Source organism: Podarcis cretensis, assembly GCF_951804945.1.
Source record: "Podarcis cretensis genome assembly, chromosome: 17".
Classification (NCBI taxonomy): Eukaryota; Metazoa; Chordata; class Lepidosauria; order Squamata; family Lacertidae; genus Podarcis; species Podarcis cretensis.
In genome coordinates, this window is record NC_137187.1 from 28,704,629 (window position 1) to 28,724,073 (window position 19,445).

At 44.2% G+C, this 19,445-nt stretch overlaps 1 protein-coding gene across 3 annotated transcripts in view; it reads left to right on the plus strand.

Moving 5' to 3' along the window:
- FOCAD (focadhesin) overlaps positions 1 to 19,445 on the plus strand; it is a 128,256-nt gene that overhangs the window by 94,205 nt on the left and 14,606 nt on the right. For all 3 annotated transcript variants that reach the window (XM_079959109.1, XM_079959108.1, XM_079959107.1), the window contains exons 24-35: positions 546 to 587; positions 1,726 to 1,834; positions 3,196 to 3,312; positions 6,296 to 6,534; positions 8,145 to 8,234; positions 12,642 to 12,789; positions 12,917 to 13,036; positions 14,565 to 14,687; positions 15,651 to 15,728; positions 16,462 to 16,533; positions 17,242 to 17,344; positions 18,601 to 18,681. In XM_079959109.1, coding sequence (XP_079815235.1) covers positions 546 to 587; positions 1,726 to 1,834; positions 3,196 to 3,312; positions 6,296 to 6,534; positions 8,145 to 8,234; positions 12,642 to 12,789; positions 12,917 to 13,036; positions 14,565 to 14,687; positions 15,651 to 15,728; positions 16,462 to 16,533; positions 17,242 to 17,344; positions 18,601 to 18,681 — 1,322 coding nt within the window. The remainder of the gene's footprint in view (positions 1 to 545; positions 588 to 1,725; positions 1,835 to 3,195; positions 3,313 to 6,295; positions 6,535 to 8,144; positions 8,235 to 12,641; positions 12,790 to 12,916; positions 13,037 to 14,564; positions 14,688 to 15,650; positions 15,729 to 16,461; positions 16,534 to 17,241; positions 17,345 to 18,600; positions 18,682 to 19,445) is intronic.

The window sequence follows — 19,445 nt, forward strand, 5'->3', positions numbered from 1 at the left end:
CGGGTGCCACCACCAAGAAGGCCCTCTGCCTGGTTCCCTGTAACCTCATTTCTTGCAGTGAGGGAACCACCAGAAGGCCCTCGGCGCTGGACCTCAGTATCCAGGCAGATCGATGCGGGTGGAGACGCTCCTTCAGGTCTACTGGGCTGAGGCCATTTAGGGCTTTCAAGGTCAGCACCGACACTTTGAATTGTGCTCGGAAACATCCTGGGAGCCAATGTAGATCTTTCGGGACCGGTGTTATATGGTCCCAGGGGCACAATTAAAATAATTTAATTTTAAGCGGTGCATAAAAAAACCAGAATATTTATTATGTTAATATACCTGTTCATAGTGCAAGTAGAGTGTTGAGGTTTCTGAGTTTTGTTTAAACAGACACACCGCTAAATACTACCAGATAAAATAAATTTAGAGTGTAATCTCAGGAGCTGCTCGAGGGCTTGTGAATGAGCTACTCTTTTTATTTAATTGATGCGACTGTGTCATCTGCTCAAACTTCGCTTCAAAGCTAATGCCACTTCTTTCATTGCCACCTTCTTCAACAGGGTCAGAGATATGCTGACGGATGTGATCAAGGGCGCTTCCAAGTAAGATATTTATTTATGTGGGGTGCTCTTTCTTACACGGTGGGGAGTATTATGGTCCTCCAGTGGTGTATCATGGGTTGCTAGCCCCCGGGCCCACACAGAGGTGGGTGGGAGGCTAACGCATGTGCATTAAACTGCCCAACGGCGTCCACATCACCCAGGAGATTGTAGCTACCGAGATGAGAAGAGGTCACTCACTTCCTGGTTTGCGTGGAAGAGCTGTTTTCAACGGAGTCCAGAGATGGAAGCGCACAGTTGTATTGAGGCAGCACCGGCTGTTGAAATTTTGCACCCCCTAACAATTTTGCACCTGGGGCAACCGCCCCTATGGGGCTACCCATGCTATGCCACTGGGGCTGCCTACTTTGGGTTGTCCCTTCCTGTCTTGTTACACAGCATCTTCTGAAGGTGATGGGCACTTGAAGACTTCCTTCTGAGTTTAGGTCCTGTGAACTCAAGGGAAAAAGACCATTTTCCCAGCTTTTCTTCTTCTTCCAGGGCTAATCCAAATCAGGGTGCCCTTCACAAAAAGCGTTGCTCCCCGCTGCCCTGTGAAAAGCTTGCCTTTAGAAAAGTGTTCATAGAATCCATCTCTCTATGAAAGTGTATTCATGAATGTTCCACTTCATGACTAACAAACACAAAATAATGCTTGTTCTCGCATGTTTTTGAGTCTCACAGAACTTAATAATTCAGGCAAAACATTCATTCTTGTTAAGTCGCAGTACCAAATTTAGAGTACAGTGAACACTCGGGTTGCGAACCTGATCCGTGCGGGAGGCACGTTCGCAACCCGCAGCGTTTGCAACCCACAACCCACGTGTCTGCGCATGTGCGGGTTGCGATTCAGCGCTTCTGCGCATGTGCAAAGCATGATTTAGCACTCCTGCGCATGCGCAAGCGCCGAAACCCAGAAGTCTCCCGTTCCAGTAATTCCGGGTTCAACGTGGTGCGCAACCCAAAATCGCACAAACCGAAGCGTCTGTAACCTAAGGTATTACTGTATATTTCGTGAAACTGTCCATTACCCTTTAATTTGGACATGCAACCTTCTTAAATTCAGAGCTATGTGATCATTTCCATCCCACCCCTTGTGTTTCTGTTTGTTTTTCACCACCGATTCAATCATTTCCAACAGGGAAAGTCCAGTGGTCAAGGGGAATTGTATTCTAGCCTTAACAGGCCTTGCAGTTGCAGTAGCCAAGCACGAGAAAGGGCTTTCTTCAGACAGCGAAGAACAATTCAATGTGAGTTCAAACGATTTGACTGCTTTGTCATGATGTTCAATGAGTGCGCTTGAAATAGCGCCGAGGAGGAGGTACACCTTTTAAAGGAATCTCTACCTGGAATCTGGCGGTTCTCACCTGATAATATTTTATCTGTGTTGAACAGATCAAGTACCCATTGATGCCTGAGACACTTGTGCACTGTTAGTTTTTCTTTTCTAAAAAAACCTGACTAACTATATGCAAAATTACGAGTGGGGGGAAAAACCTCCCTCATATTTCTGCAACATACTTGTGTAAGTATTAATACAGAAGCATTTTTTATATTCCTTACTGTTTCTGTGCTGGTTATTTGAAGAAACCTGGCATATATGTGCATAAAATATGGATATAAAAATACATAAAATATGTGATAATTGTTTGTGTTATTAGCAGAACTGGTAAAACAGTTTCTCATCAACATCAGGGAGTTAGACAGGAATCAGAACAGATCTGTATGGATAAACTCAACAGGGAGATTTTTGGGAAATTTCATCCCTAATGAGAAGTGTTTACCTTTACCATTTCAGATGTTTCTGCTCAAAATTTATTTGTATGAAATCTCATTGGAAGCAGTCAGTTGACTTTTTGGGGAACAAAGGCTGGCATTCAATTAAGTTGTACCCAGAGTAGACTCACTGGAATGAAAGGAACTTAAGTTCGTCCATTCATTTAAATAGGTCTGCTTTGAAGAAAACTTAGTTGAATTCCACCCAAAACTTGGCAGGCTAATCAATGAAAAAAACATTTTGTTCAGTTAAAATGGCAGTCTTAAATATTTTTTTATCTGGAAGTACGTCACACTGACAAGAGTGGGACTTGTTTCTCAGCAACATCATTCAGATTGTTCTGTGAATCTCTTTCGAACAGAATTTCTGACGTTTACACCTCTTTGGTGCTGAGAAATGAAGGTGGAGGAGTTATATGTTGGACTATAACTCCCATGATCACGGGTGATGCTCTCTATTGCTGTTCGAACGCATCTCCTTTTGGAACTTTTATTTATTTATTTGTGTTCAGGGAAGTTCTTAATGTTTGATGCATTACTGTATTTTAATATTTTGTTGGGAGCTTCCCAGAGTGGCTGGGGAAGCCTGGCCAGATGGGCGGGGTCTAAATAATAAATTATTATTAAATTATTAATATTTTTTGTGTATGTGTGTGTACCTTTTATACAGATGCAATTTCTAGCTTTAAGAATTGCTCTTGTTTTAGATAGCAAAAGGTTTCTCGGGCTGAGCACGTATGTCTGCCTTTCCTGAATCACCTATTCAAGCTAAACAGAGGTGGTGGCAAATATTTAATTGGTCTTGCAAGTGCTCACAGTCTTTCTGTCGCTTCAGACCGAGGTGGACTTTCTTCTGACAAACCATTGGATCTGCATGGTGATAGACACCCTTCTTAGCATCATCGACAGTCACTATCGCCCCAAGGGCCGAGTCTTCCCGTGGTTCTATCAGGTAGGCCCAAGTCTATTTTACCAGTAAAGGCTGAAATGATCAGACCTGTACGTTTTTAGGAATGGGGAATGAATAGATCTGGATCTGTTATCATCTCTGGTATGTGGAACCAAGCATGGAACACACTCTCTGTTTCCCCTTAAAGTCTGAATGGGAGGAAAACGGAGCTCACTGCATAATCTCCATAACACATCCCTCATTTTCATCCGAGAATTGTTGGAGGGTATGACACAGCAGCGAGGGAATGTTCCACTAGGAATGGGCAAACTTTGGTTTCTCTCCATTTCTAATGTTTCCAACCTTAAGTTCAGCTTGCATCTTTTTTTAAAGTTCTCGTGGAAATTTATCCACACTTCAGTGTAAATTTCTTCTCATTTGTATGCAATTTTGCCTAACATGCACCTCTTTTTGCAAAATAATACAAGGCATTTTTCTGTTATTTTCATCAGCATATGCATTTTTACGCACACCTTATCTTAGTACAGTGGTACCTTGGTTCTCAAACTTAATCCATTCCTGAAGTCCGTTCCAAAACCAAAGCGTTCCAAAACCAAGGCGCGCTTTCCCATATAAAGCCATGCAAAATGGATTAATCCATTCCAGACTTTTAAAAACAACCCTGAAACAGCAATTTAACATCAATTTTACTCTCTAACGAGGCCATTGATCCATAAAATGAAAGCAATAATCAATGTAGTAAAAGGTAAAGGTACCCCTGCCCGTACGGGCCAGTCGTCTCCGACTCTAGGGCTGCGCACTCATCTCGCTTAAGAGGCCGGGGGCCAGCGCTGTCCGGAGACACTTCCGGGTCACGTGGCCAGCGTGACAAAGCTGCAGCTGGCGAGCCAGCACCAACGCCGCACACGTAAACTCTGTTTACCTTCCCGCTATAAAGCGGTACCTCTTTATCTACTTGCACTTAGGGGTGTTTTCGAACTGCTAGGTGGGCAGGAGCTGGGACCGAACGACGGGAGCTCACCCCGCCGCGGGAATTCGAACCACCGACCTTACGATCAGCAAGTCCTAGGCACTGAGGTTTTACCCACAGCGCCACCCGCGTCCCTAATACTAATCAATGTACTGTACTATAAAATAAGTAAGACAGTACCGTAGACGATTAAAAAAAGTTTTTTCCCCCCTCCTTACCTTCACTGATGATAGTCATTGTTTGGATGGGGGGCTTTTATCCATTTCCGCAGTCACACAATCAATCAGTAGTTGAACCGGGTTCCACACAGTCACAAAAAAACAAATTAACTGAAAGAGCCTCAAAAACAAAAAACGCTAAATAAATAGCAAAAACAAAAGCACCAAATATAAGCTCCAAATACCACCTCAGAACACTGCAATCAGAAACAGAAGACTTGAATTACAATGGGGGGACACAAATTAGCAGTGCAACTGTAAAAACGAAAGCTCAGGACTCAAAATGGAGCACGTTCCACTTTCGAAACAAAGTTCGCAAACCGGAACACAGGTTTGCAGCATTCAAGTTCCAAGCTGTTCAGGAGATAAGCTGTTTGAAAACCCAGGTTCCCCTGTATATGAATGTTTGTACACGTTATTTGGCAGGAGAAGTGCCTCACCAAACTTGGGAGAAGTGCAAATCTCAAAGTGTTTCTGTTCATTGGAGGCCATGCAAGTGGCTCAATTGCAGGTTTTTGCGAAAGAGCTGTCAGTATAGGCTTCCTGGCCACAGATATACCATATTTTTCACTCTATAAGATGCACTTTCCCCCTCCTAAAAAGTGAGAGGAAATGTGTGTGCGTCTTATGGAGCGAATGCAGGCTGGGCAGCTATCCTTGAAGCCAGGAGAGCGAGAGGGATTGGTGTGCAGCTTCGGTGCTGAAGAGGCGCTGCGCAGAGAGGGAAAGCTGCGCAGCGCCCCTTCAGCAAAGCTGGAGGAGAAATGGAGCCCCTTCCATTTCTCCTGCCGCTTCGCTGAAGGGGCGCTGCACAGAGAGGGAGAGAATATTTTTTTTCTTGTTCTCCTCCTCTAAAACTAGGTGCGTCTTATGGCCGGATGCGTCTTATAGCGCGAAAAATACGGTAGTTGCGGACGTGGGTGGCTGTGGTCTAAACCACAGAGCCTTTTGGGCTTGCTGATTAGAAGGTCGGCGGTTCGAATCCCCGTGACAGGGTGAGCTCCTGCTGCTCTTTCCCAGCTCCTGCCAACCTACAAGTTCAAAAGCACACCAGTGCAAATAGATAAATAGGTACTGCTGTGGTGGGAAGGTAAACGGCGTTTCCATGCGCTCTGGCACTCGTCACGGTGTCCCATTGCGGCAGAAGCAGTTTAGTCCTGCTGGCCACATGAACCGGAAAGCTGTCTGTGGACAAACCCCTGAAAACAAAATGAACGCCACAACCCCATAGTCGCCTTTGACGGGACTTAACCGTCAAGGGGTCCTTTACCTTTTTACCTTTTACCTTACAGTTGGGCTGCCGCCAGCTGTGCTGTAATGTGGGTTTTCAAATTTCAGCACTCTGCTGCATCTAAGTTTTGAAAAGCAAGTTATGTATTTAAAAACTGTGTTTTATTTGTTGTGAATTGCCTTGAGTTCAGGGGAGTTGCTGGAAGGGTTTACAATTTTAAGAATAAATGATTTTCAACAAGCTTTAATCTCCTTGCATTTTAGACGATTCTGTGAGATTTGCAAATATTTCAGTCCCTGCTATCGGTGAATCATTTCATGGGAAATTCCAATAAAGCTGTAATTACGGAATTAATTAACATTCGCAATTATATATCTATATAAGGAACAGGGTCATACAGTCCCATCTGTTTTTCCAAGTGCAGATTTGAATGTCTTTTCTCTGTAAAAAGCATATTATTTGCTAAAAAACAAAACAGTAGTAAACATAGCCTTGGATAATTCTGTTGCCAGATGAAGTGCAAATACAGTTTTGTTTCTTTTTAAGATTTCCTAACGACGTAAAGGGCAAAGTCAATAACTTTGGGGGTTTTTGTTTTGTCTCCAGAAATCCTACTCTGGTGAAAACACTGCTAGTGTTATTGCCCGTTCCTGTGCAGCGACGGCTTTGTCTCTCTTGGTGCCGGTTTTTATTGCATCCTACAAGGAAAAGGTTGAGGAAGTCCTGAATTTGCTGGTTGCCATGTTACCTGGGAAACCAAATGCAGATGAGTCTCAGGCTGTTCAAATTCACATGGGCCTTGCTTTGGGGATGTTTGTCTCGCGATTATGTGAAGAGAAAGTCAGGTATGGATTACCTTGTATAGCAGGTGTGTAAATAACTCCCCACCCCCACCCCCTTCCCTTGTGAGACATTTAAATTATGCAGAGCAACATATTTAGATTTCTGCACTTAACGACTCCCAAGGTGCTCTGCAAGACGATTTTGTTATCTCTTGGTTTCCTTGACCTCCCATCTTCTTCCTCTTTGTGTTGTTTCTCTAAAACACATAGAATTAATTTGTTAATGCTACTCCTCCCCCCCCGCCCCACTGACCCGCAAAATGTGCTCTGAGTCTTCCACTAACTCTGCTAGAGAGAGTGTTGGATGCACGTGGCAGGAGCAAACAGGGAAAGTTCTGTTTCCCAAGTGGAAATTTTTGCCATGAGGGAATTAGTTAGTTGGATACCACCCCAAACCTTCAGGTGATTTCACCCTAAGATACCTGGTTTCCACCACCCCCACACCTCACCCCAAAAAAGCATTGGTTGCGTTTTAGTGTTCTATTGGAAGCCGCCCAGAGTGGCTGGGGAAACCCAGCCAGATGGGCGGAGTATAAATAAAAAATTATTATTATTATTATTATTATTATTATTATTATTATTATTAATTCCAGCGCTTGTCTCAAGCCTCTCTCTTAAAAAGCAGACGCAAATCAGGACGTTGTGTTTCCAAATTCATCCCAGTATAGAAAACAGAAGGCAATGAACCTTTCTCTCCTAACCGAGATGCAGGGCCAAAGTTAAAGAGGCATGAACTAGCCCTGCAAAGTTTAGCCCCTTCAGTGAGGTTGCCGTTCCCATTGGCTGCTTACATCCATCCTGTGACTTGCATCCGCATTCAGTGTGTGAATTGGGCTGGGGTATAGAAGGATACCCTAACTGCGGGAGGCAGCGGAAGACAGGAGTGCCTGGTGTGCTCTGGTCCAGGGGGTCATGAAGAGTCGGACACGACTAAGCAACTCAACAACAACAATAGAAGGATATGTCAATCAATCCTCCACCAGGGCCAGAGCCTTTTCAGTGATGGCTCCGACCTGGTGGAATGCTCTGTTCCATGAGAGCAGGGCCCTTCAGGATTTAACCTCCTTCTGTCGGGCCTGTAAGACAGAGCTATTCCACCTGGCCTTTAATTTGAATTCAGCCTGATCTTTTATTTCCCTTATCCTCCCTCCCCCTCCCCTTTTATGAAGATTACCCACTCTGACACCCCACAGCTAATTCTCCCCTGGCCTCCTCGCTGGCCCAAGTAGGACCAATTCAGCCAGCTCGCCCTGGGGAGTATCTAATACTTATTAGATGGATTTCCCCTAAATTGATTTTTGAACTTTGAATTTTATTGTTATTCATGTTTTTATAGTGTATTTTATGCTGCTTTTACGATTAAGTGTTTAAATTTGTTGTAAGCCGCCCTGAGCCTGGTTTTTGAACTGGGAAGAGCAGGGTATAAATAAAAAAATATTTTTTTATTATTATTACTATTACTATTAATCCTAGTAGCCCAGTGGCTGTCATTGGATGAACGCGCCTTAATAATTGCCACTTACAGATTGCCGTGAAGGAAAGCAAAAGGAAATGCAGCAGAGTGTCATATTAGTATCACACAAGTATTTTCTTCCTCTTTTGGTTTGATCCAGTGATGTCTCTGGAAAACAAATGGATCTGCTGTTGCTGAAGGCCTTGGATGCCCTCGAGGGCTGCTGCTTTGACACAAGCCTGGAGTACAAGTAAGTGTGTTGTACAGTTGCCTGCATTTTGACTGGATGCGTTGTGCAGTACTATAGGGGTTAGTGTTGGACTCGGGCCACGGAGCGCAGCTTTCGGTGGGCACCAAGGCTGGCGTTTGTGTCTTACTCATAGTAAAGGTAAAGCGACCCCTGACCATTAGGTCTAGTCGTGACCAACTCTGGAGTTGCGGCACTCATCTCGCTTTATTGGCCGGCGTACAGCTTTCAGGTCATGTGGCCAGCATGACCAAGCTGCTTCTGGCAAACCAGAGCAGTGCACGGAAACGCTGTTTACCTTCCCGCCGGAGTGGTACCTATTTATCTACTTGCACTTTGACGTCCTTTCGAGCTGCTAGGTTGGCAGGAGCAGGGACCGAGCAATGGGCGCTCACCCCATCGCGGGGATTTGAACCACCGACCTTCTGATTGGCAAGTCCTAGGCTCTGTGGTTTAACCCACAGTGCCACCCATGTCCCTTCCCTTACTCATAGTAGCCCCACTGAAATGAATGGACCTAACTTACCTGTGTTCATTAATTTCAGTGGGTCTACTCTAAGTAAAGAGGGACGCAGGTGGCGCTGTGGGTTAAACCACAGAGCCTAGGACTTACCGCTGAGAAGGTCGGCAGTTCAAATCCCTGCGATTCATCCGCTTTGGCTAAAATGGAAAGAGGTTGCAGATTCCCACCAATAGTGAAAGGGAAAACACAGAGCATCTTGGAACCCTAAAAAAACAGGTTGAAACACAGAGAGCATCCTCAAAAACAGATTAAATCTGCATTTGTGCATTTTTAATGTGAATATTGGGACTTTTGCACCCTCCTATTGTTTTGGTCTGTTTTTGTTTTAATGTAATTGCTTTTCTTTGTATACATGTTTCAATTTCAGCCACATGTGCATGCATTTTCAGGGTACATGTGCAGTGAAACAAGTATGTATATCTGCCCCAAATATTGCAAGGTGAGCTCTAATAAGTACCTGTTAAAACTATGGTTTGTGAAGCAACTCTGACTGACAGGCAGGCAAGCAAGCGCAGTCACACACTCTGGAGTTCAGGCACTGGTCCTTGCATTTAAGGGAATTGGATATATTTATTTGGGCCAACAAAGGTCCGTTATAGTTAAAGCCATGGTTTTCCTAGTAGTGATGTATGGAGGTGAGAGCTGGACCATAAAGAAGGCTGATCGCCGAAGAATGGATGCTTTTGAATTCTAGTGCTGGAGGAGACTCTTGAGAGTCCCATGGACTGCAAGAAGATCAAACCTCTCCATTCTGAAGGAAATCAGCCCTGAGTGCTCACTGGAAGGACAGATCCTGAAGTTGAGACTGCAATACTTTGGCCACATCATGAGAAGAGAAGACTCCCTGGGCAAGACCCTGATGTTGGGAAAGATGGAGGGCACAAGGAGAAGGGGACAACAGAGGACGAGATGGTTGGACAGTGTTCTCGAAGCTACCAGCATGAGTTTGACTAAACTGCGGGAGGCAGTGGAAGACAGGAGTGCCTGGCGTGCTCTGGTCCATGGGGTCACAAAGAGTCGGACACGACTAAACGACTAAACAACAAAAATTTGGGCCAATAAAAATGACTCTTCAAATGAGGGCTTTCGCTGCCTTTCACAGCAGTGGAAGTGTTTCATGGAAGCCATTATTTCCATACAACATGTGGGAAATTGCATCCATACAAACCCCGGGCTTCTTCACCCATTACATTTTCCCACACTGAAGTGTAAGGAAAACAATGTGTTCCCTATCATATGATTCCCCCCCCCCCTTTGCCATTAGCACACCGATCAGGAAATGTACTTCAAGCAAGACACTCTTATTTTTGGTTCATGAGTAAGCCTACTGCCAGCTGAGGCAGCCCAAGCCTGGCAGAGGGAAAACAAACCTTTGAAATTGAGTTTGACTTATTCCCTGCCTTTCAACAGTGTTCGTTCCACCAGGCTGCCTTATTTGGTGCAACAGGGACTAGTTGGCACTGCAGCACAAAAGCATTGCATCTTGCTTTTTGGCCACTTCAGAATTCGCTGGAAATCTGGACCTTGCTGGGAGCAGAATAGCAGAATCCAGCCATTCAAATGCATGCAAATATATGCAGATTCTGTGCTCCCTTGGCCCAGGGTTTAAATTTGTGTTTGTCACTGGGAATCTGCAACCCTCGCTGTCACCCAAGAAAAGCTTGGTTTGGGGTTGGATTGGCACGACTCTGCTCCTGGCCTGGCAAAGTGGAAGGGGCATATGGCAAAAGGAAGCTGCGTCGGCCGCGTCACTTTGCAGTGCCCCCTGCTTCAAGTTGGAGTTCCTGCACAGCCCTCGCCAAATTAGCTTCCCCTGCCAGGCAAGAGCAGATGGAAGGACTGAGACAATGGTGCGGAGATGAAAGATGAAAGATCTTACCCATCCCGTTTGAAGTGTGGGAAGAAGGGAAAGAAATAAAAGCCTCTGTTACTATGGACACGGCGTGGCAACATCTCCTAGGTGGGAAAATATTGTTAGTTTCGGAACTTCTTGCCCCGTTTCAAGGTAGATTCCGTGAAATTCTGAAAGGGGAGGAGGGCGCCACTGTTTTGACTTGGCAGTGGGATGTCCAAGTTCAACAACTATCCCACGCTCAGCATTTCATCACCGCCACAAGTGAATTTGCCTAATTCCTTCAGCCCCTGGCCTCCACCTCGTCCTCTGGCAGCAGATTCCATAGCATAATTACGTGTTGTGTAATCTTACACAAGCTTTTACAGTGGTGCCTCGGGTTACATACACTTCAGGTTACATATGCTTTAGGTTACAGACTCCGCTAACCCAGAAATAGTACCTCGGGTTAAGAACTTTGCTTCAGGATGAGAACAGAAATCGTGCTCCGGCGGCACGATGGCAGTGGCATGCCCCATTAGCTAAAGTGGTGCTTCAGGTTAAGAACAGTTTCAGGTTAAGAACGGACCTCCGGAACGAATTAAGTACTTAACCTGAGGTACCACTGTAATTTTCTCTGACCCTAATCTACAGCGTTAAGAGAGAAACACCCCCTTTCTCCACACTATAATATGTTGGCATAATCTATAATATGTTGGCACTATAATATGTTGCCTTTTCCCCTTTGTTGCCTGTCTTTCTAAACTAAAAGGCCTGTTGAATTTATCCTGATCCGGAAGGTCCCTTGATCCTGTCACTTGCCCTTTTCAGCACCTACAAGATCCTTTTTAAGAGGAGACATCCAAAACTTTAAGCATCATTCTAAATTTGAGACCCAAAGGGACCAAACTCAGTCACTTAGCTTTGCCCTCTTCCAGAGCACTCTTATTTCAATCCCACCTTATCCCATCCTAGTTTCTCCCCCCCCCCCCCCCAAAAAAAAACCCCTCAGCATTTCATTCCTACTGAGCATGCTCAGTCCTCATTGGGACGTTTCAGGGGTTCCCCCTTAGAGGTTTTTCTTCCCAACAGCTCACATTTTTCAGTTCTTCAAACATCCTTGGCCAATGAATTGATGTTTTTTAATCTGCCAATTAGCTCCAGAACCCCCAAGGAATTTTCTGATTGCTGAAAAGACATGTCTCCCTGGTTTTCAGACGGCTCTTGCATGGGGTCTGTTGACAATGGGCAAAAGAGCTATCTAAGATGCATTGCTGCCCTCTGGTGGGGCAAGAACTTTCAATGTGCAATTGTAATTTTGTGCTCCTGCACGATGAAATAGTTAGGCCAGTGGGCATTTTGTCTAAAAGCCGGTTCATTCACAAATGCCCCGGTAGTACATTTGCTGTGAATATGTGGGATATGTCATCAGAAAGGGAAATGCCGTACTTTTCCATCTATAAGACTCAAATTTAAGAAAATGGGAGATGGCACAAAGTTGTTGAGCTTTTTGGGGGGCGGGATTACCCAGGGTTGTTGAGCTTTTGGGGGGGTGTGCCAAAAATCGCTCACAAAATCTGCCTCCCATCTGACCCATCGCCAGCAGAAGCTGCCAATCACCCGCCCAACTGCTGGAGCACCAGCCAATCAACACCACCCAATCAATGCCACAACCAATAGCACACACAATAGCCGCTGACAACCGTGGCAGCAACCAATCAAACATCCACCTTAGGCACTACCCATATATGACGACCCCCACTTTTTAGCATGATTTAGTAACTCTAAACTCTGTGTGTTTCTACATATATATAACCCCCCACACACACACACACACAGAGCATGTAAACTTGCCCTTAAATGTTCTGTGCATCTTTTCACATTAACTCATCTGAAAGTGTCCATAATATCAATTTCTCATGTACTGTTTGTAGTCAGAAATGTTTTGTGGCTGCATTCCTGAGTTGTGAAAAACCATTCCCCCGTTGTGTATATAACTAACGCACGGTTCCCAATACCTTTTAGACCTATTAAACTCTCCTATTTCTGTTTTAAGCACCGGGTGCATCTTGGGTGTCGGCCTCGTTCTGTCTCTGATGTGTCGCAGCAGCCCATCGGAAGGCCAGGCTGACATCTCTGCCTCCCTGCACAAACTGAGCAAATACTTGGATGATGCAGAAGACCAAAGCAGAACATTTCAGGAGGTAACACTCCCCAGTTTCCAACATCTACCAACCTCCCACCCCAAGTCACATGCAGTTCAATCGTTCATTAAAAAACAATCTCGCCGTCACTTTTCTAAAATTCTGTGTTACTCTTCCTGTTATCCAGATTCTTGCCTATGCGGTCGCCTGTGTCTGCATTTCTGCTTTTAGTGTTAAGATCATCGAGGCCACGGAGGCGGAGGAGATCATGAGCAAGCTGCAGAAATTAGCAGAAACTAATCAGCAGGTTGTATCGAGAGCTTGCCATCCATTTTACCAGGCATCGGCAAACTCGGCCCTCCAGATGTTTTGGGACTACAGTTCCCATCATCCCTGACCACTGGTCCTGTTAGCTAGGGAAGATGGGAGTTGTAGTCCCAAAACATCAGGAGGGCCGAGTTTGCCTATGCCTGCATTTTGCATTTGTTCACAAATAAAAGTTTATGCAATATATAGCATTGGAATCTTTGTAGAGTTGGAAGAGGCCATGAGGATCATCTAGTCCAGCCTTTCTCAACCTGTGGGTCCCCAGATGTTGTGGAACTACAACTCCCATCATCCCTAGCTAGCAAGGCCAAAGCTCAGGGATGATGGGAGTTGTCATCCAACAATATCTGGAGACCCACAGGTTGAGAACCGCTGATTCTAGTCCAACTCCCTGCAGTTCAGGAATATTTTGCTCAACATGGGGCTCAAACCTACAACCATCAGAGTCTCATGCTCTGCCACCATCTATCAAACCAAAGGCCCATCCCGAAAGCCTACAGCATCTGGTATTCCCAGGTGGACTCCCATCCAAGTACTAACCAGGCCTGACCCTGCTTAGCTTCTGAGACCAGACGAGATTGGGTGTGTTCAGGGTGGTATGTTTTATCGCATACAATCTAAAGTCGTAGGGATGCGGGTGGCACTGTGGGTTAAACCACAGAGCCTAGGACTTGCCAATCAGAAGGTCGGCGGTTTGAATCCCCGTGAGAGAGTGAGTTCCCATTGCTCGGTCGCTGCTCTTCCCAACCTAGCAGTTCAAAAGCACGCCAAAGTGCAAGTAGATAAATAGGTACCACTCTGGCGGGAAGGTAAACGGCGTTTCCATGCGCTGCTCTGGTTCCCCAGAAGCAGCTTAGTCATGCTGGCCACATGACCCGGAAGCTGTACGCCGGCTCCCTCGGCCAATAAAGCGAGATGAGCGCTGCAACCCTAGAGTCGGCCACGACTGGACCTAATGGTCAGGGGTACATTTACCTTATCTACAGTCGTACCTTGGAAGTCAAACGGAATCCGTTCCGGAAGTCCCTTCGACTTCCATAATGTTTGAAAACCAAATCTCGGGTTCTGACTGGCTGCAGGAAGCTCCTGCAGCCAATCAGAAGCCCTGTCGGATGTTTGGCTTCCAAAATTAGTTCGCAAATCGGAACACTCACTTCTGGGTTTGGGAGCCAAAATGTTCGAGAACTAAGCTGTTAGAAAACCAAGGTAGTGCTGTAATACCTTTCTTACATTTTATATTAATGCTGCAATGAGCACGCAAATAGAAGAATAGGGTAAAACAGTCAATCTCTGTCAAGTAAACATAATAATTATTAAAGCTTGCCACAGACCTACTGTTTGGCTCTGTGCTTTTTGCAGCTTTTGGTTCTATCCTGATGTTAAAACAAGAACATGCAGCACTATACTTGAAAAGTTGGGTTTTTTTTCCCTTTTCTTAACACAATACATACAATTGCAACTGGCCTTTCTAAATGCCTGCCTGGCTTACGTTTCTGGTTCTGTTTCAGACGCCTGGGTTTGCCTTAGCATTGGGGAACATTGTTCATGGATTGTCTGCAAGCGGACATGGCAAAGCGGAAGACCTTGGCAACAGGCTGTTTCCTGCATGGATGAAAATTGTCCTTGCAGAGGTACGGGATTGTGTTTTCTTGCTGTTGACAGTTTCAGGCAATAATCACCTGAGAGTAGGGTGCACCATTTTCATAGGTGACCAAACTTTAGAAGTAAATATTTTGGAAAACAGCTTTATTTGCTGCTTTAAACCATACCCCCAGCAAATAAATAATAATAATAATAGTATAACTAAAGGCCATAAAATATTTTAACATTTCTGGTCAGCTGAGATTGCTTTTGCTTTCAGTTCAGTGGCTTTCAGACATATTGGCTTCAAGAAACACTCCACATAGCCCTTGTCTGCCAAAGATCCCTGCATTCAACATTCAGTTCATACATCAATAATAATAATAATAATAATAATAATAAATGTATACCCTGCCCATCTGGCTGGGTTTCCCAGCATGGCATATGCTGCCTTCCTGTCCTTTATGTATTGAAAGAACATCCTAGAACAGACCTGTCATTGTAATGTGACTATAAAATCAATAAAAATCATTTATAAAAAAAATAATAAATAGCCCAAAGATGGAAACAACAGGAGTTACCAACAAAAGAAGAGTGGCAGATGAAAATGATGGACTTTGCAGAACTGGCGAAACTGACGGGAAGAATTTGGAACCTGCGAGACCAAATTTCTAATATTTCTGTTCTTTCATGTCGTATTGAGCAGTCCTTCAGTGTCTGAATAGACTCCTTAGATAGAAATACGATGCTGTTCAGTTCTTGTCAACAACAATTCCCATCATCCTCAGACAGAATGGCCAGTGTCCATGGGTGATATGAGTTGTAGTCCAAAACGCCTGGAAGACACCACATTGATTATTCCTGCAATAGATTTACTGTAATTAAAAAGTTACCTTTGTACGGCCACATGTTCCCGATCCCTGCTATGCACCAACTAACTTACCAATGTTCCACAAATGCCTGGAAAATAAATACATTCTGCATGATACATTTGTGTTTTGTTTCAATTTCAGGGAGCTCCTACAATGCAAAGGCTTGCAGCGATCCATGGGCTGGTTGCTGTGGTGGGTTCTGAAGGAGCCATGATACAGGTAAAATACTCGATGATTCATGCCTGAAATATGACTATTTTTAAAGTGTATTTGAGGCCACTTTATAAGCCGGTTATTTTGCTTCAGAAGAATTTCCGCAATCACGTTACGCTGCCAACATCCCTGCCCAGCCAATGGAAACCTGAATATGTTAGCACCGTTTCCTCACAGCCCTTCGAAACAGATGAAAAATTCTCGGTGTTCTAATATTGCTGTTTGTAAAATGGCAGCTGGGCATTGGATTGACATGGGTGGCGCTGTGGTCTAAACCTCTGAGCCTCTTGGGCTTGCCGATCAGAAGGTTGGCAGTTCAAATTACTTGACCTGTTGCTGGCAACCTTGTGGCATGCTCATCAGTGACAGCTTCCACAAACTCCCATCAGGGATGGAGAGCAGTTTTTACCTTTCTGGCAAGGTTGTCTTCAAGTCTTGCATTTCCCCCATGAAGTATAAATGAGTAGAAATCCGGTGGTCCCTGCCATTGGGAATCAAACCTGTTAATATGGGAATTATAGTATCCTGAGATCAATTTTCTGGGTCATGCTTATCAGCATTGGATTGGCCAACTTTGTGGCCTCCGGTGTGTGTATGTATACCTGTCAATCGCTGTCTTCCTGTCCTGCCTTTCCCCACCCTATAGCTCCTTAAGCAATTATTTCATTGTTAGGCTTTGCCTTCAGTTGCTTATAGAGGGTTTCTTGCCTGCCATCAATCTCTCCTTTTTCTTTGACAGCTAAAATCTGAGTCCATCCAGTCTTCTCAGTTTCAGAGCAAACTTAATGAGGTCATCAGAATCCTGAGTCAGGTGAGAGCCTTCCGTTGGCCTTTTCGCATTGATACGCAAGCCAAGATGGCTGAACAGGTGTGCTTGGTCTTAGAGGATGACATTGGTATAGTGGGCATAACTGAGACCTGGTGGAACAGCAATAACCAGTGGGACACTGCGGTGACAAGAGGGACTAGGCCCGTTGTCACAGTCCGGTCTACCGGGGAGGTTACAGGGAACCAGGCAGAAGGCCTTCTCGGTGGTGGTGCCCGTCTGTGGAACGCTCTCCCATCAGATGTCAAGGAAATAAACAACTATGACTTTTAGAAGACATCTGAAGGCAGCCCTGTTTAGGGAAGTTTATAATATTTAATGCTGTATTGTTTTTAATATTCGATTGGGAGCTGCCCAGAGTGGCTGGGGAAACTCAGCCAGATGGGCGGGGTATAAATAATAATTATTATTATTATTATTATTATTATTATATAGCTGGGAGCAATTTGTCCTCCTTGGTCTTCTGTTAAAAGCAGAAGTTGCTGGCCTTGTGGGGTTGAGCCACAGCAATAACTTCATGGCAAGGGAGGAGGAGGTTGTGAATGTTGCATCTTTGTATAGCCAACCCATTCTAGTTATAGGGAATACAAAATATAAATTAAGTTTAGAATCTTACTGACACGTTGCTCAGTAATGCCTGCTCAGGCAGTGGAAATTGAACTGTCAGCTCATATGTGATTGTTAAACCTTCAGATAATCAACTTTTCTGGGGTGATCGGCCTTCAGACAAACGCAGCCTGGCTGTTGGGACATTTGCATCTCTCCACTGTGTCTGCGACCCACAGTCGAACATCTGGTAAGCATTCTTGCAAGGAATTCTATTGTAGATGGTAAAGATGTTGAAGATGTCATTGCAAAGTCCACCAAACTGCATTGATTGCATCCAAATATGAATCCAAGATTTGATTTGACTGTTTGCCTCCATTCAAAAGAACAAATATTTTTGCTAAATTTGCTCTTTCAAGTGGGGGGTCCATTGGCAAATGAAAATCTTGGGTCGTATTCTGATGCAATGAAGTTGACCTGAGTTAGGAACTAGTCGTTGGATTGTTTCAGCACATTTCCAAATAACATGCTACCACCTCCTTTTTCAATCCACTTCTGAAACTTCGTCATGGTGCTAAGGTGAATTGCAATTTCTGGACATCTTGAAGGCATCCATTGTTGAGGTCCGTCTAAAATCGAATCTAAAACTGGCACGAATAGTCCTCATCTGATGGTAGCAACAGAGTCTGGATTTGCAATACAATCACTACAGTGATCTGAAACCATATGGCGTTCATAATGCTTGGCAGGAGTTCTCAAGTGAATTCAAGCAGCTATCGTATACAGTGGTACCTCGGGTTAAGTACTTAATTCGTTCCGGAGATCCGTTCTTAACCTGAAACTGTTCTTAACGTGAAGCACCACTTTAGCTAATAGGGCCTCCTGCTGCCGCCGCAGCACGATTTCTGTTCTCATCCTGAAGCAAAGTTCTTAACCTGAAGCACTATTTCTGGGTTAGTGGAGTCTGTAACCTGAAGCGTATGTAACCCGAGGTACCATTGTATTTGTCTTCCCGTGTCAATCAGGAGACTAGACATGGAAGAATTCAGGACAGGATAGTTTTGACTCACGTGGCTTAATGTTAGGACTGTAGAATGCAAAACTCACTACATGAATTCCAAACTTCGGGGCAACCACCATTGGCTTTTCTGTGTGTATACAAAAAAGTGTGGCGGTTCTAGTCTACTTTTGAAATGTCACTGATAAAAGGTGGTGATGTGGGCAGATGGAAAATAGAATTTCACCCATCCTTTAGAAGCTGCCCAAGAAAGAGAAATGTCTGTTGCTCAGTGGTAGGACAAGAATTTTACATGCAAAAGACCCAGCATCTCACGGTGGGACTGAGCATGTTCTCTGTCTGAAATCTTGAACCACTGAAGTCAGTTTGTACACACTGAGCTAGGTGAATCCATGGTTTGGCTGGCTACACAAGGCAAATGCCTATCAACTTCTGAATGTACAACATGGCACAAGATTGACATGATGGGCACAATTTTGTTTTCACAGTTCCGCCAGACTTTAGCTATCTGCCTGAGAAAAGTTTCCTGAGGGCAGCCATCGACTTTGTTATCGAAAGTGGGAAGAAAGGTAAAAAAGCAAATGTCAATATTGGGAATACTGTGTTTTTCTGTGTATAAGACGGCCCCTATTTTGAGAACCCCAAATTAAGAAATCAGTATTTATTGAACCGTTGAGCTTCTTAGAGGGGAGTTAGCCAAAGTTGTTGAGTTGTTTAGCTTAAGGTGTGTGATTGTTTTTTACTGGCGCTCTTTGGGAACGTCTAAGCTCACACACATTTGTGAGGAAAACTCTCACCATACTTAATACCCCCCTTTTGCTTTCTTTTTGGTTGGCTACTATAAAAGATAATGTTTTCTTTGGATTGCTTACAAAAACAGATCAAAGCCTTTTAAAAATTTGATTTGGTATTCTTTTGTTTTACTATATGTTAGAATAATCCCTCTAGTACGCCAAACTTCTGCATTGCTTTTTAAATGTCCTTGTTTATTTTGAGGGTTGAGATGGGTTGCATTCATTCAATGCACCAATGATAATTCTTCTTTTCATTTCTTAATTCTAATAAAGGGTGTGCTTCCTTTTAGTTTTGGGGGCACAAAATGGTTCAATTTAAACAAAAACAACCCAGTAAAATTTAGTTTAAATTCCATGAAAAGACTTCCACTGCTAGTATTTGTTCTTCCGGGGACTCTAGTTGAGACATTTTAGGAAAACATTCTTTAAGAAACAGATAAAAGTTCCTGGAAGCTTTAAAGAAGGTTCCAGAATTTTCTTTAGTGTGTAGGAGTGGCACTCTAGACTTGATTGGTGTCAGCTGGAGGTGCAAATAAAGG